This window comes from Macrobrachium nipponense, chromosome 11 (assembly GCF_015104395.2).
Source record: "Macrobrachium nipponense isolate FS-2020 chromosome 11, ASM1510439v2, whole genome shotgun sequence".
Lineage (NCBI taxonomy): Eukaryota > Metazoa > Arthropoda > Malacostraca > Decapoda > Palaemonidae > Macrobrachium > Macrobrachium nipponense.
This window is the reverse complement of record NC_061087.1, coordinates 99231531-99245283: the sequence shown is the minus strand read 5'-3', so window position 1 is coordinate 99245283 and position 13753 is coordinate 99231531. Positions and strand designations below refer to the sequence as shown.

The 13753-nt window shown below is 40.4% G+C and overlaps 1 protein-coding gene across 1 annotated transcript in view; it reads left to right on the top strand.

Annotated features, from left to right (window-relative positions):
* The window catches only part of LOC135207886 (protein farnesyltransferase subunit beta-like), a 43252-nt gene that overhangs the window by 12392 nt on the left and 17107 nt on the right, over positions 1-13753 (top strand). The window contains 3 exon segments of the mRNA XM_064239787.1: positions 2754-2894; positions 5121-5207; positions 5210-5364. Of these exon segments, the coding sequence (XP_064095857.1) occupies positions 2754-2894; positions 5121-5207; positions 5210-5364 (383 nt within the window).

The following is a 13753-nucleotide window of genomic DNA, read 5'->3' as shown; positions in this document are numbered from 1 at the left end:
TCCTTTTCAGGGATCTTGGGATCGTGCCTAGTGCTCCTATGATATGGGTACGATTTCCACTGGCATATCCCATATCCTTCTTATTTCTATTTTCAGATCTTGATACTTATCCAATTTTTTCCCTCTCTCTCTCAACTCTGGTGTCCCATGGTATTGCGACATCAATGATGATACTTTCTTCTGACTTTGTCAATCAACGTCACGTCTGGTCTGTTTGCACGTATCACCCTATCCGTTCTGATACCATAGTCCCAGAGGATCTTTGCCTGATCGTTTTCTACACTCCTTCAGGTTGGTGCTCGTACCACTTATTACTGCAAGGTAGCTGATGTTTCTTGCACAGGCTCCAGTGGAGGGCTTTTGCCACTGAATCATGCCTCTTTTTGTACTGGTTCTGTGCAAGTGCCGGGCATTCACTGCTATGTATGGTTTCATTTTTCTGTATTGCACTTCCTTATGGGGAGAGATGTTATTTCCGTCTATCGTACTTTGAACATATCTGGTTCTTAGGGCCTGATCTTGTGCCGCTGTTATCATTCCTTCAGTTTCCTTCTTTAGCTCTCCCCTCTGTAGCCATTGCCAATTGTCATCGCTGGCTAGTTCTTTAGTCTGTCTCATGTATTGTCCGTGCATTGGTTTGTTGTGCCAGTCCTCTGTTCTTTCTGTCTTTCTCCTGTCTCTGTATATTTCTGGGGTCTTCGTCTACTTTTATTAGTCCTTCTTCCCATGCACTCTTTAGCCACTCGTCTTCACTGGTTTTCAGATATTGCCCCAGCGCTCTGTTTTCGATGTTGACGCAGTCCTCTATACTTAGTAGTCCTCTCCCTCCTTCCTTTCGTGTTATGTATAGTCTGTCCGTATTTGCTCTTGGGTGTAGTGCTTTGTGTATTGTCATTTGTTTCCTGGTTTTCTGATCTATGCTGCGGAGTTCTGCCTTCGTCCATTCCACTATTCCTGCGCTGTATCTGATTACTGGCACTGCCCATGTGTTTATGGCTTTTATCATATTTCCGGCGTTGAGTTTTGACTTGAGTATCGCCTTGAGTCTCTGCATATATTCTTTCCTGATCGTGTTCTTCATCTCTTGGTGTTTTATATCTCCATCCTTCCATTATTCCCAGGTATTTGTATCCTGTCTCATCTATGTGTTTGATGTTGGCTCCCATCTGGAAGCTTTATCCCTTCAGTTCTCGTTACTTTGCCTTTTTGTAAGTTGACTAAGGCGCATTTTTCTATTCCAAACTCCATTATTATTATTATTATTATTATTATTATTATTATTATTATTATTATTATTATTTTGTGCCGGCCCCCACCATGGCCAGGTCAGGCCATGTCGCCCTAAGTTAGGTTAGGTGAGGACCGACCATAGTGGGTAAGGTAAGGTCTATATATATATGAGGAACCTGCTTTGCCTGAGATTTTGGCCCCGTGACGAGGGAGGACATGTTGCTCTACATTAGGTGGATTGGTAGGATATAGCCTATCTACTATAGGCTTTATATTATTAGGGTATATTATTAATGCAAAAGAGGCAACTATTATATCAGAGAAATCATTCTTGATGAATACGACATTGATTACATATACATACCTAGTAATATGTAAGTTTTACATTTTGTGGTATATGTATTGTCATGAAAGAGATTGAATTTTTTCAGTTTGCATATCTACCACATATTAAATTATTTCAATAATGATATTCTCTTAAGTCTGAGTCTTATTAGTCATCACTATGTGATTTTTATGTGGATATTCAGTTGCAGTTGAATGTTTATGATTCTGAAAAGGTACACTGATAGTAGTAGAATAGTACATTATGACTATTAGAACACATATCACTTATTACTATGTGGTCATTGTGGTGCATATGTGTATAAAGGTCAGTTGTAACTGATGCATCATTTGCTACTATTCATTTGCACAAGAGGTGGTTAGGAGAGAAGTTGTTCAGATGAACATATGAAAAGAAAATATTACAGAAATAATGTATGTAATCATGGGCATCTTGCAGAAAAAGTTACCCAAAAATCAGACACTAAAATTGTGATGTTACCTACAAGATTAATGACACAAGGAACAAAACAGATTTCTTTTCATATGACTTCCAGTTAAAATGTCACATTATTAGTTTGATACAAGCATTTCTACTTTTGATTGTTTACCTTACCTAATAAACATACTATATAGTAATATCCTTTGGTTTGCTTATGGCTTTTGTTTAGGTTTGATAATTCAAGAGAACAGTACTTATTGACAGACTAAGAAACCTCCCATTGTTAAGAAAGCAGTTGATTTTAAAAAATGATTATTTAACACTTTGTTAAATAATATAACACAGCACAATATAACAGAATCACACAAATAGAAAAGAAAATGAAAAACGAGAATGCCAAGGTGTAAAATGGGCAAGAAGTGCTAAAAACAACCAGCTTGTTAGGGAGAAAGACATTGCTTGTCTTGCTTGGAAGGCAGTTAAGAGAGAACTGAAGTGTCAGTCACAGGCTCACAGCATCTGCTAGGGGGGAAAAAAGGGTCAGGCTCTGCCCACCTCTCTTTCCCTATTGGCCATATTCTATCCCGTTACCACCAAAACCGGACCACCAGCAAAAGCGCTGGAGAAAATCCCCTTATGTTAACACCGAGGGTTTGTTAGTAATGAAGAATACAAATTAATTAAAATTTTGTCATATTTCAGCTCTGCAAATGCCATTTTTTTTTTTTTTTTTTTTTTTAATTTCATATATTTTCAGATAAAAGTTGAATGTTCTGTTGCTGCATTATACAACTGGGTTAAAACCACAAATGAATCTACGAAAGGACCAATTTTACACAGAGAACGACACGTGAACTACTTAAAGAAAGGCTTGGCAAATCTTCCAGAAGGTTGCACCGTAAGTTTCACTTTCATAGACACAGCTTTGACCTAGAGCTGACTTGTGCAGTCAGCCTTTGTTGTTAACCCTGAAACGCCTTGCCGGTATTTCCGAAAGTGTCTCCCGTATGCCGGCGGCGTTCGCGAATGAGCGCCGAAGCGGAAAAAAAGTATTTTTCAAAAAATCACAGCACGCTTAATTTTCAAGATTAAGAGTTAATTTTTGGCTCCTTTTTTTCTCATTGCCTGAAGTGTAGTATGCAACCATCAGAAATGAAAAAAATATCATTATCATATATGAATATTGGAATATATGACAGCGCGAAAAAAATTGATATATAATTGTATACAAATCACGCTCTGAGCAAAACGGTTAAAGCTAATGAGTTAAATATTTTTTCGTTGTATTGTAAACTAAATTGTGATGATTTTGGTATTTAAAAAATTGTAAAACGATCACAGAAACACAGAGAAAATATTATCACAATATGATGCATGAATTCGTAACGCGCAGACGTAAAAAAAAGCTGTTTTCAAAAAAAATTCACCATAATTGAAATATTGTGCTAGAGACTTTCCGTTTGTTGCAAAATGAAGGTAATTGATTGAATATTACTAGACTGTAAGTGTTGTAGCTTACAATTGCAGTTTTTGACCGTTTCGGTCGAGTTAAAGTTGACCGAAGGTCGAATTTTTTCTATTTATCGTTATTTGTATGAAAATATTTCAAAACTGATAAAAGCTACATCCATGGGTTGTTTTTAGTTGTATTCTACATGAAATTGCGCACATTTTCATGTATAAAACTTTATGTAACGTCTAATTTAAAATGGTGCAAACATTATGACAATCGGAAGAAACAATTTTTATTTTTTCGGAAGAGTTACCGCGCGGACGTAAGGAAAGTTTTTTTCATAATTTCACCATAAATCAAAATATTGTGCTAGAGACTTCCAATTTGTTGAAAAATAAAGGTAAATGATTGAATAGAATGTAATAGATTTAGCTTACAAGTGCGTTTTTTTTATCATCTCGGTCGAGTCGAAGTTGACCGAAGGTTGAAATTTTGGCACATCGTTATTTATATGAAAATATTTCAAAACTGATAAAAGCTACAACCATGAGTTGTTTTATTGTTGTATTCTACATGAAATTGCGCACATTTTTCTATTTATAAAACTATATGTAACGGCTAATATAAAATGGTGCAAACATTACGACAATCGGACGAAATAATGTCTGATTTTTTTCGGAAGAGTTACCGCGCGGACGTAAGGAAAATGGTTTTTTTTTTTTTTTTTTTTTTTTTTTTTTTTTTTTTTTTCATAAATTCACCGTAAATCGAAATATTGTGCTAGAGATTTCTAATTTGTTGCAAAATAAAGGTAAATAATTGAATATTACTAGAATGTAAGAGTTTTAGCTTACAATTGCGTTTTTCAACCATTTCGGTCGAGTCAAATTTGACCGAAGGTTGATATTTTGGCACTTATCATTATTTATATGAAAATATTTCAAAACTGATAAAAGCTACAACCATGGGTTGTTTTTGGTTGTATTCTACATGAAATTGCACACATTTTCATAGATAAAACTTTATGTAACGGCTAATTTAAAATGGTGCAAACATTACGACAATCGGACGAAATAATTTCTTGAGATGTGTCGCTGATGCTTTTTAGTGCGAGAAGAGAGAAATTCGCGCTTGCGCGCCTGTGTAATGATTGTAAACAAAGCAACAACTTGATCCGTGAACTCCCAGCATCCCACAAGGTGCGTGATTCAAAAGTTTTCGCCTAGTAGGCCTACAACTATTTTTCCGCGAATTTTTAGAAAAATTTTTTTCGTCGACGTTTCGTATGCCGGTTCGGCACCCGACAGACAATTTTCGTCGACGTTTGATATGTCCAATTGGCGTTAAAGGGTTAACCTACTGACTTTGCCTTTGTAGGTTAACTTATAATGTTGGCAAAATAATGTATTAATGCTGTTAGTCTGATGCTTCTAATAATGAATTAGCCAATTAGTTACAAATGATCTCTAATTATGAAAGTTAATTGCTTGACCAGGTGCATCTGGTCATTTCTCAATCATGTTTGAGAATCGGTGTCAATACAAAAAAAATTATATTGAAGTTGTGACTTTTTTCTTTGCCAAGGCACATTGTTGGGCTTCATAGACTGTCAGTGGCCGCCAACAACTTTTAAATTTACAAATCTGTTTTAATGTCCTTCTTGATTTCTAGGTTTTAGATGCTAGTCGGCCATGGTTTGTATACTGGGCTCTCCATGCATTGGAACTCTTAGATGTGAGACTGGAAAGGAAGGAATCTGGGCAGCAAAAGTTGTAGATTTTCTACGTCACTGTCAAAATCCAACTGGTGGCTTTGGTGGGGGACCGGGACAGTATTCGCACTTGGCACCAACATACGCTGCAGTGAATGCCTTAGTTATTATTGGAACAAAGGAAGCATATGATGCAATTAACAGGTGATTGAATAAAATTTCATAGCTTTGCTTTGTGGCTGTAACTCTTGAGGTTACGTATAGCAGTGAAGGAGTTTAACCTGCATGCTATGTGACTGTTGTTGGTTTAGCTGGGTTAGTAGTGATAGCCATTTTTGTGCAAACTTATGCAATTTAGGTTACTTAATTAGTGTTGCATGACAAAATTCTTTATATTTACTCTTTACAGGTAGAGTACAGGCAGTCCCCGGGTTACGACAGGGGTTCCGTTCTTGAGACGTGTTGTAACCCAAAAATTGTTGTAAGCCGGAACATCACCAAAAATCCTAAGAAAACCTTACTTTTAATGCTTTGGGTGCATTCAAAACTATGTAAACTGCATTCTTATTGCATTTTGCATAAAAAACCTTCAAATATTGATTATTTTGCATTTTTGGTGTCATATTTCTTCTGCCAGATGACTGTTGTAGGCATTGTAACCCTGGAACATGTGTTGTAACCCTGGAAATAATTTCTGATGAATATAATTGAAAAGCGCCTTAACCTCGAAACGTCATAAGCCGAACCCGTCGTAACCTGGGGACTGCCTGTACTGGGAAAAGGAATAAAGAGATATACGTAGTAGTACATGAAATTCAATAATAGATAATACTAGCTTGTCAAGCCTGTTCTTCTGTTTTTGCTAAAAATGCTTGAAATTACAGTTAATGTTTTGTATTAAATTATTTACTGCCAATGAGAATCCACATTTATTTCATTGGATATATTTTTGTAAATACAGCATGAAGTAGTCCTCATAAGCTGGAAGTAGAAAAAGTTGAAAGAAAATATCCATAAACAGGAAACACTTAAAAATAGGGTAGTAATTAGTACAGTTAGGTAATTCACTCATTAACTTGTCACTTAGCAAATGAGTGAGCTGATCAATGAAGTGGTTTGTTGCTGTTTTGTGAGACTGGAAAACGAAAGAATTATTGAGTGGAATATACCACTTCAAAGAACAGATCACTCATCAATCAGTTGAGCGAATTATTGTATAGACAATTGTTATTTTTGTGTTTGTATATTCTGTATTTTTTCTGTCCATCAGAGACTACTGTTGCTTTCCTTTATGGTCTTCACAAAATCTTTATGGTTACAGCTGAGTGGGTCACTGCTATGGTAGCCAAAAGCTACTGTTTATTAAGAAAAATGTATCTCAAAAAATAGTTACCATTTTCACTTCAGGAAATTTTTTGTCATGTTCTTGTGAGTTGTGGTATATAGTGTTTATATGATTTATTTTCACTTAGGCATGGACTATTTGGACATCTTTAATAAAACATCAGAAATTGTATTTTATCTCGGGATCTGATGAGATTACAGTAAGTTATAAAGCAGCTTCATCTGTGACTCATCAACTTAAAAAACTTCTGCATCAGCTTTTCCCTTTGTAGGGTTCAATGCACTGACAGGGATTGATTTTTAGCAATTGTTCTCAGCCTCTCTTCCATCACTTTCATTCATATTTTCATAGGATGCACAAGCAATCTTATCACTGTCAGGTTCTTTTCCCATTCTTCTTGTGTTATCTCTCCTTATCAGGTTTTAACATATTCTATTAAGCTCATGGATTACTGGCTATCCTGCTGCTTTATCAAGTTGCTTTTTATTCCTCATAGGGCTTTGTTGTTTTTCATCGTCTGGGGTGACATTTTAACGTCCTCATCTGTTATGTTCAGTCAGAAGATTTTCAAAATACTGCATGTATTGGTCCTGTATCTTTATTTTCAGTTTTGATGCTTCCTTTGGCATCTTTTATGTTTTCTACTTTTTCTCCTGCTGTGTTGAGATGATTCTGATTGATAGCTTGTGATGGGACAGACATCATTTATGACACAGAACTAGTTTTGTCAGAGACAGTTCCAGCCAATTTCTAAACTACAGGAAAAGTGAGGGAAACCTACTTGTAGTTTCAGGTGCTGACCAATGGGTGTCATTAAGACATTTTTTGTTCATGAAACTTACCTGTCAGATATATATATAGCTGTATTTTCTGAAGTCCGACAGAATTTTAAAAACTTCCGACACACGCAGTGGTCGGCCAGGTGGTTAGTACCCATTCCCGCCGCTGGGAGGCGGGTATCAGGAACCATTCCCATTTTCTATTCATAATTTTTCTGTCGCTGGTGCTGAAAACACCTGTTTTCAGTACCTCCGTCTTAGGATTTTGGAAACTTCATTGCCGCTAAGTATCCTAATTGTCTTTTGATTTATTACTTGGGATTTGTGGCTAGGCATACGCTATCTTAAATTGATTTGAATTGATTCATTTTTGCATAAAATATCTGAATCTAGTTAGGCTAGTTTCAGACGGGGTTGTCTGCAAAGATAGGGTGTGGCTACCGAAAGCTTCGGTAGATCCGCACTTGGTATGTACGAGGGGTATGGGTCTTGCTTCTTTGTTGAGATTTGTCATGTAAGGAGTGTGAGACTTTGTCTATTCCGTAAGGAAGACGTATGATTCGTATGTACGCAATTAATCAGTAAACATGTCTAATTCCGTAAGGAAGACGTATGATTCGTATGTACGCAATTAATCAGTAACAAAAGTCAGGGTAGTGAACCTGCTAACCTTCCTGTAGACTTTATTTTGCCTAACCCTGAGTATGGCCTACGGGCTATGAATATGTCTACGAGAGGTGCTCGCTCTCTCATTGCTGTGAAGTGCTACTTCTGTAATTGTTACTCCTAACCCTGCAGTGTTGCCTTCGGGCCCTAAGCAGTGTCTGTAGAGGAATTACCCTTTCTCTGATACTCTTTCGATTCATATCTTTAGAATCGAAAGTGCTTGCTTTAGAGAGTAAAAGTGAAGTGCAGTGATACCCCTTGTGTAGTGGAGGGTGCGTCAGATCGGCCTCGTTCGCCTCTAGGCCCGGGACCTCTGCTTGACTCCCAGGACCCGGGAGGGAGCATGTCGAAAGCCTAAGGAGGGTTACAAGGAACCCCCACCGATCTGGCGTGCCTTCGGCAGTTTCTGATGAAAATCCCCGAACTGCCAAAGTGCGTGCGCGTGTGCACGAATCCTGAAAGATTGCTTCTCGTCCTCCGAAGCGTCCTCCCCATGCAGGGGTTGGAGCTTTCGGAAGGACTCGCGCCCTCTAAATAGAAGCTTTATAGAAGAGGGACGCTTCACGTCCTCTCTCTCTCTCTCGTTATGCGTTTCAGTGAGAAGTAAGAAGGCGAACGTCGCTCCTGAACTCGTGTCCGTCTTTCCACTGAGAAATACGTAAAAGAAGTCATAGTAGCAGGAAGCTTTTGAGAGCGGACGCCCGGATGGACTCCAGGCGCGCGCGGGTGCACGCCAAGCGCGCGCCAGTGGACGCCGAGCGCGCTCCAGTGGACGCCGAAGCGCGCTCCAGTGGACGCCGAGCGCGTTCCAGTGGACGCCACGAGCGCGCGCCAGTGGACGCCGAGCGCGCGCCAGTGGACGCCGAGCGTGCACCAGCGCACGCCAGGTGTGTCGCCTGGCTGAACGTTTCTGTTGAACTCTTCAAGCTCTTGTTTCAGATATGGGCCTAAAGAATGTTTACCTCTACCTCCGGTGATACCTTCTACCTCACCTGCAAAGAATGTGAAGTTAGGCAGTGCTTCGGAGGAAGTTTAAAGTGAACAGACAACTTCTTCTTCTTTTTCGGAAAGAACCCAAAGCAAGACATCGGGTTTCGTGAATTCAAGAGGTCTCTGTCAATTAATATTGCTTTTCGCATAGGTGGATGGAGTTAAGGAAAGCTCAAGGGAAGATCTCGTTTGCTCTACCGCAACCTTTGCCATTCGGCCAATAAATTTAAGTTGCCACTACCGCAGTCAAGACTTTGCGATAAGGCAGTTACGGGTTATGTAAGGCTCGATGTCCTGCACGTCAGGACTCTCGGCAACGTTCAGTGGGATTCTTGCAAAGGCACTCATCAAAAGGACGCTCTTCAGGAAAAGCCGCAAGACAGGACTTCCTTTGCCATACTGCCAATAAATTTTAAGCTTTAGCAGGCATTAGTTGTGATACGGGAGAGGAAGCTGGTTGGAGAGTTTCTTCCTCTTCCCAGGATAATTTTGCAAGCTTTTTAGCCCATCTGAAAGGGTTTTTCAGATGATAGATTTTGTTAGTTTCTAGTCGGGACTACGATGCGAATTGAACATGGTCGTTCACCTGCCGTAAGCCCAGTCTCTTTACAGGATTCTTGCCCCTTCCTCGTTTGAGACGGGAATCGAAAAATTAAATGCTTGACTCCCTGGATTACGTTTTGTCAATTCAGTGACTTTCCCCCATTGACAATATACTTTTTCGTTTTGTCAAGTAAGTGGGTATCCCCTCATTGACAAAATATCTCTTTGTCCCGTAAATGGGTTGTTAGTTTCATTGACAAAAATCTCATTAACTTGATATTGCGTAAGCGAATAAGCTCTTATTGACAAGATTCGGAAGAGCTCTCATTCGTCATTCGCAGACTCGTACAAGAAATAGACTTGTAGACTACGTCAATGAACGCTTATGTCCAGTAACATAAGAAGCTTGAGCTGACTGACTTCGATTCTCTTAAGTTTTGTTCATGAAACTTGCCTGTCAGATATGTATGTAGCTGTATTTCCGAATTCAGCTATATATAGTCTGCCAGGTAAGTATGAACAAACTTTATTGTGATATAATTTCATATTTTGCCTTGCGTTATTTTACTTCTGGTTGGTTCAAGTCATATACGCTTGCTGTAGTTACCTCTTCGGATGGCAACCGAGAGGTCTATTGTCTATTTTTAAGGACATTTAATCGTTACTCCCTGCAGCCTCCAGGAGTTTCCGATTTATCTTTTACCGTTGTATGGTAGTGTTCTGACGACACAAACGCATCTATATATTTAGCGTTTTCTGTTTCGCTTAAATATACCAGCTTTTGAGAGTCTTTCGGCTCAAAAATAACGGACCTATTTCTTCGTAGAATAGGGTAGCTGGCAACTCAGACATAAAGTTAAGAGACGACGTTCGTAAGCTGCTGGCTGCTGCTGTCACGCTGTGTCTGTCTTCCAGTCCAACCGAGCCAGTAACGATCGGGCGCTGTCATGCGCCGTAGGTTACGTCTCTCTCTCCTGCGGGATTGACTGACTAACCGTATCTCTGCTGGCGGTTACGTCTCTCCTGCGGGATTGACTGACTAACTGTAACTCTGCCCTACAATCACGGACTTTAGCCTAAGATTGAGGGGATTTCTTACGTGAATGAATAAACGTTGCATTCGTTTGCCTTACTATGTTCAACAGAGTTATCTCTTAATCCTTTCGGTGCTCGTTACCGCACGGTATAGAACTACGAGTCTACCGCAACATTGCACTTTTATATGCTCTCCTGCTTAGGCAAAGCGCAGCCTATTAGGGAAGTAAGCATACTCGGGGAGGGAATGGATGAGCTTGCTGGGGACCATTTCCTTCCTGAAGAAGTTTGTTTCCCCGAATAGACTGCAATTCAGACCACAGTTTTTTTTCCTACCGGGAAACTGAAATATTATTCAAGATCTAGGAATGATTCTGAACATCTCTCAGTGCGTTTTATCACCTGAGGTGATAGAAAGAAGGTGCCGGACATCTGGATAGGGTTTCAGATGTCCTGGATCTTAATCTGAAAGAAGTAAAAGCGATTCGGTAGTCCCTCCAGTCCTCGTAACGAGTTTGGGAACCAGTGGTCCAGATCAACTCTGATATTCCACAGCTCTCTCATATCTTAAGAAGTATCTTCTCTCGGTCCCTGTTCGAGTTTACGAGAAAGCCTATTATAACAACAGGCGTAGAATGTAACGATCCTCTAGAGGTTCGTTACCGGATTGCAAAAGTCCGTACGAATCGTCTCGATCGACGGCAGCAACTATTGACTTCCGAGTGGAATCTTTCTTTAGAAGTAAGTTGGAGAGTTTTGGGAGACTTTAGGGACGCCCTTTCATTCTTCTCTTCGATATGTTGAGGACGAAGAGGCTTCTTCTTCTCTGCTCCCTTATTCTCGATCCGGGATCGGTACCATTAAACGCCATCCTATGATATTGAACGGGGATGGATATTTAGTCTCTTTTCCCCTTTTTTCAATCGCTTAGGAAATGTAATAAGAGGATTTATGACGTCACAGGGAGCGACAATGACGCTGATCGCCCCATGTTGGCCTTCAGGATCTGGATTCACAGAGGTCACATACTTCCTAGTTCACTTTCCAAGGACCTTTTCGAGAGAGTCGGTCTACTCTAACTCGAAAGGTACCTATAACCTCTCCGCTCTGAGTCTTGACTACGTTCAGGCTATCGAGATGTTGACAGGAATAAGATTACCGTCTTCCATTTCCGTCTGAAGAATGGGATAAGCTGGCAGTCACAACTATTAAAGAATACGGCAAATATGTTGTTGACGGCCTTTGGGCTCAGAGATTTGCGTCTGTCAAACAACAAAGCCCTTCACGATCTTTGAGTTCTGTGGAATCTCGAACCTCGCTCACCATCTACTTTTTGTCTCACCTGTTTTCTCGGAGTCAGACACTCGTGCGAGATCAGGCGACATATAGTAGCCCTGAGTTTCTTGTTGACGAAGTCGGTTGCGTTTATACACGATGATCGTGTAACATGAGACCAGGTTGGACTGTCAGGCATTCTTCCTTCGGGACTGAATCGCCTTTTTGCTCCTCGCTCCTTTCTCCTGGTACCAGAAGCTCGAGTCAGGAGTTGATTCGCTGACGACGTTGGGTTGCGTTGATACACCCCCAAGGTTTGCTTAGATTGAATCGCCCAGGCAGTCCAGACATCATCCTTCAGCGAAGAATAGTGCTTATGGTCTTCAGGGTACAGCCTTGCTGTCCTTGATTCGTCTGACTGGTCAACTGGTCGGTCACCTGACTTTAGTACAGACGGACTGACTGTGCATGTCCAGATCGAAGCTTTCAATATGGAACTTAGACGTAGTCTGAAGTTCTTGATGTCAAAGCATTCGAACCTCTCCTACCTGTTAACTTCTTGCATTGTTGATCAGGAAGGCCTTCTTCTAACCACCCTAGATACGACAAAGAGGGTTAGTGAGATTTTAAGCCATCGTCACAAGTTTTGGCTTTAGAGAACACAAGGCGGTGTGCTCTCTAACCCTTCCGTTGTGGCCTAAGAATGGGTAACCCGTTTTGTCCTTGGGCCAGGAGCTTGGAAGCAAGGATGGCACAAGTTAGTGGGCAGGAGCCAGAGAGAGTCCTGTGCCCTGTCGGGTCTCTCAAGTTTTATCTACATAAAACTCAAGAAAGTCGAAGTCAATCGGGCAATCTGCAGTGTTCCGAAAAAGACCAGACTTGCCCATATCGAAGAACAGCCTGGCTTTAGTGTTAAGGAGTTCTTTCAAAAATGCTCCTTCATTGTGTTTGCACAAAGATTTGAAATCTTTTATCTGAATGCTCACGAGGTGAGGGCGCGGCCTCGGAAGCATTTCAACAGAGCATGGCACTCAGCAACATCCTGAGTACCATGTTTTAGCGAAGCAACTCTGTGTTCACTTCACACTCCCTGCGAGATGTGAAGATGGCATATGAGATCTGCTGCTCGCTAGGGCCATACGTGTCTGCGACACAATCCTGGGGGCAAGAAGTACCACTCATCCTATCCTGTAGAAAATGGTTAGGAAGAGCTCTTAATTTAGTTGTTGAGTCGCCGACAACGGCGACTTCTTAACTCTTAAGCCTTAAGTTAACACACCTTAACTTTGGCTAGGTTGGTCAGGTGGTGATATATATATTTATATATATATATATTTATATTTATTTTACTTCTTAGCCCTCATGGTATGGTCAATATGGTCTAGTCACGTCGTGGTCTCGCCCCTGTTGACAGATCATCTGGAGTACACCAGCTATTTAGGTCTCTACCCTCGCTGGCAACTCTAGTAGCACAAGCAGACTTACGTGGCAGTAACCACGAAGCCAGCTATGCTAACAGGTGGAACCAAGATGTAAATCATCTGCATGCATTTGTTTCCCAAAATCCTTCTATTCTGTCCCTTCCCACCTCCAAAGGTGGGATTCAGCTATATATATATCTGACAGGTAAGTTTCATGAACAAAATGATATTGTTATGATACAATAAAGTTTGTTCATACTTACCTGGCAGATATATATAATCAAGTACCCACCCACCTCCCCTCAGGGGACAGTGGAAATAAAAATTATGAATAGAAAATGGGAATGGTTCCTGATACCCGCCTCCCAGCGGCGGGAATGGGTACTAACCACCTGGCCGACCACTGCGTGTGTCGGAAGTTTTAAAATTCTGTCGGACTTCAGAAAATACAGCTATATATATATCTGCCAGGTAAGTATGAACAAACTTTATTGTATCATAACAATATCATTTTTTGTTTTCCTAAAAGGTTGACGAAA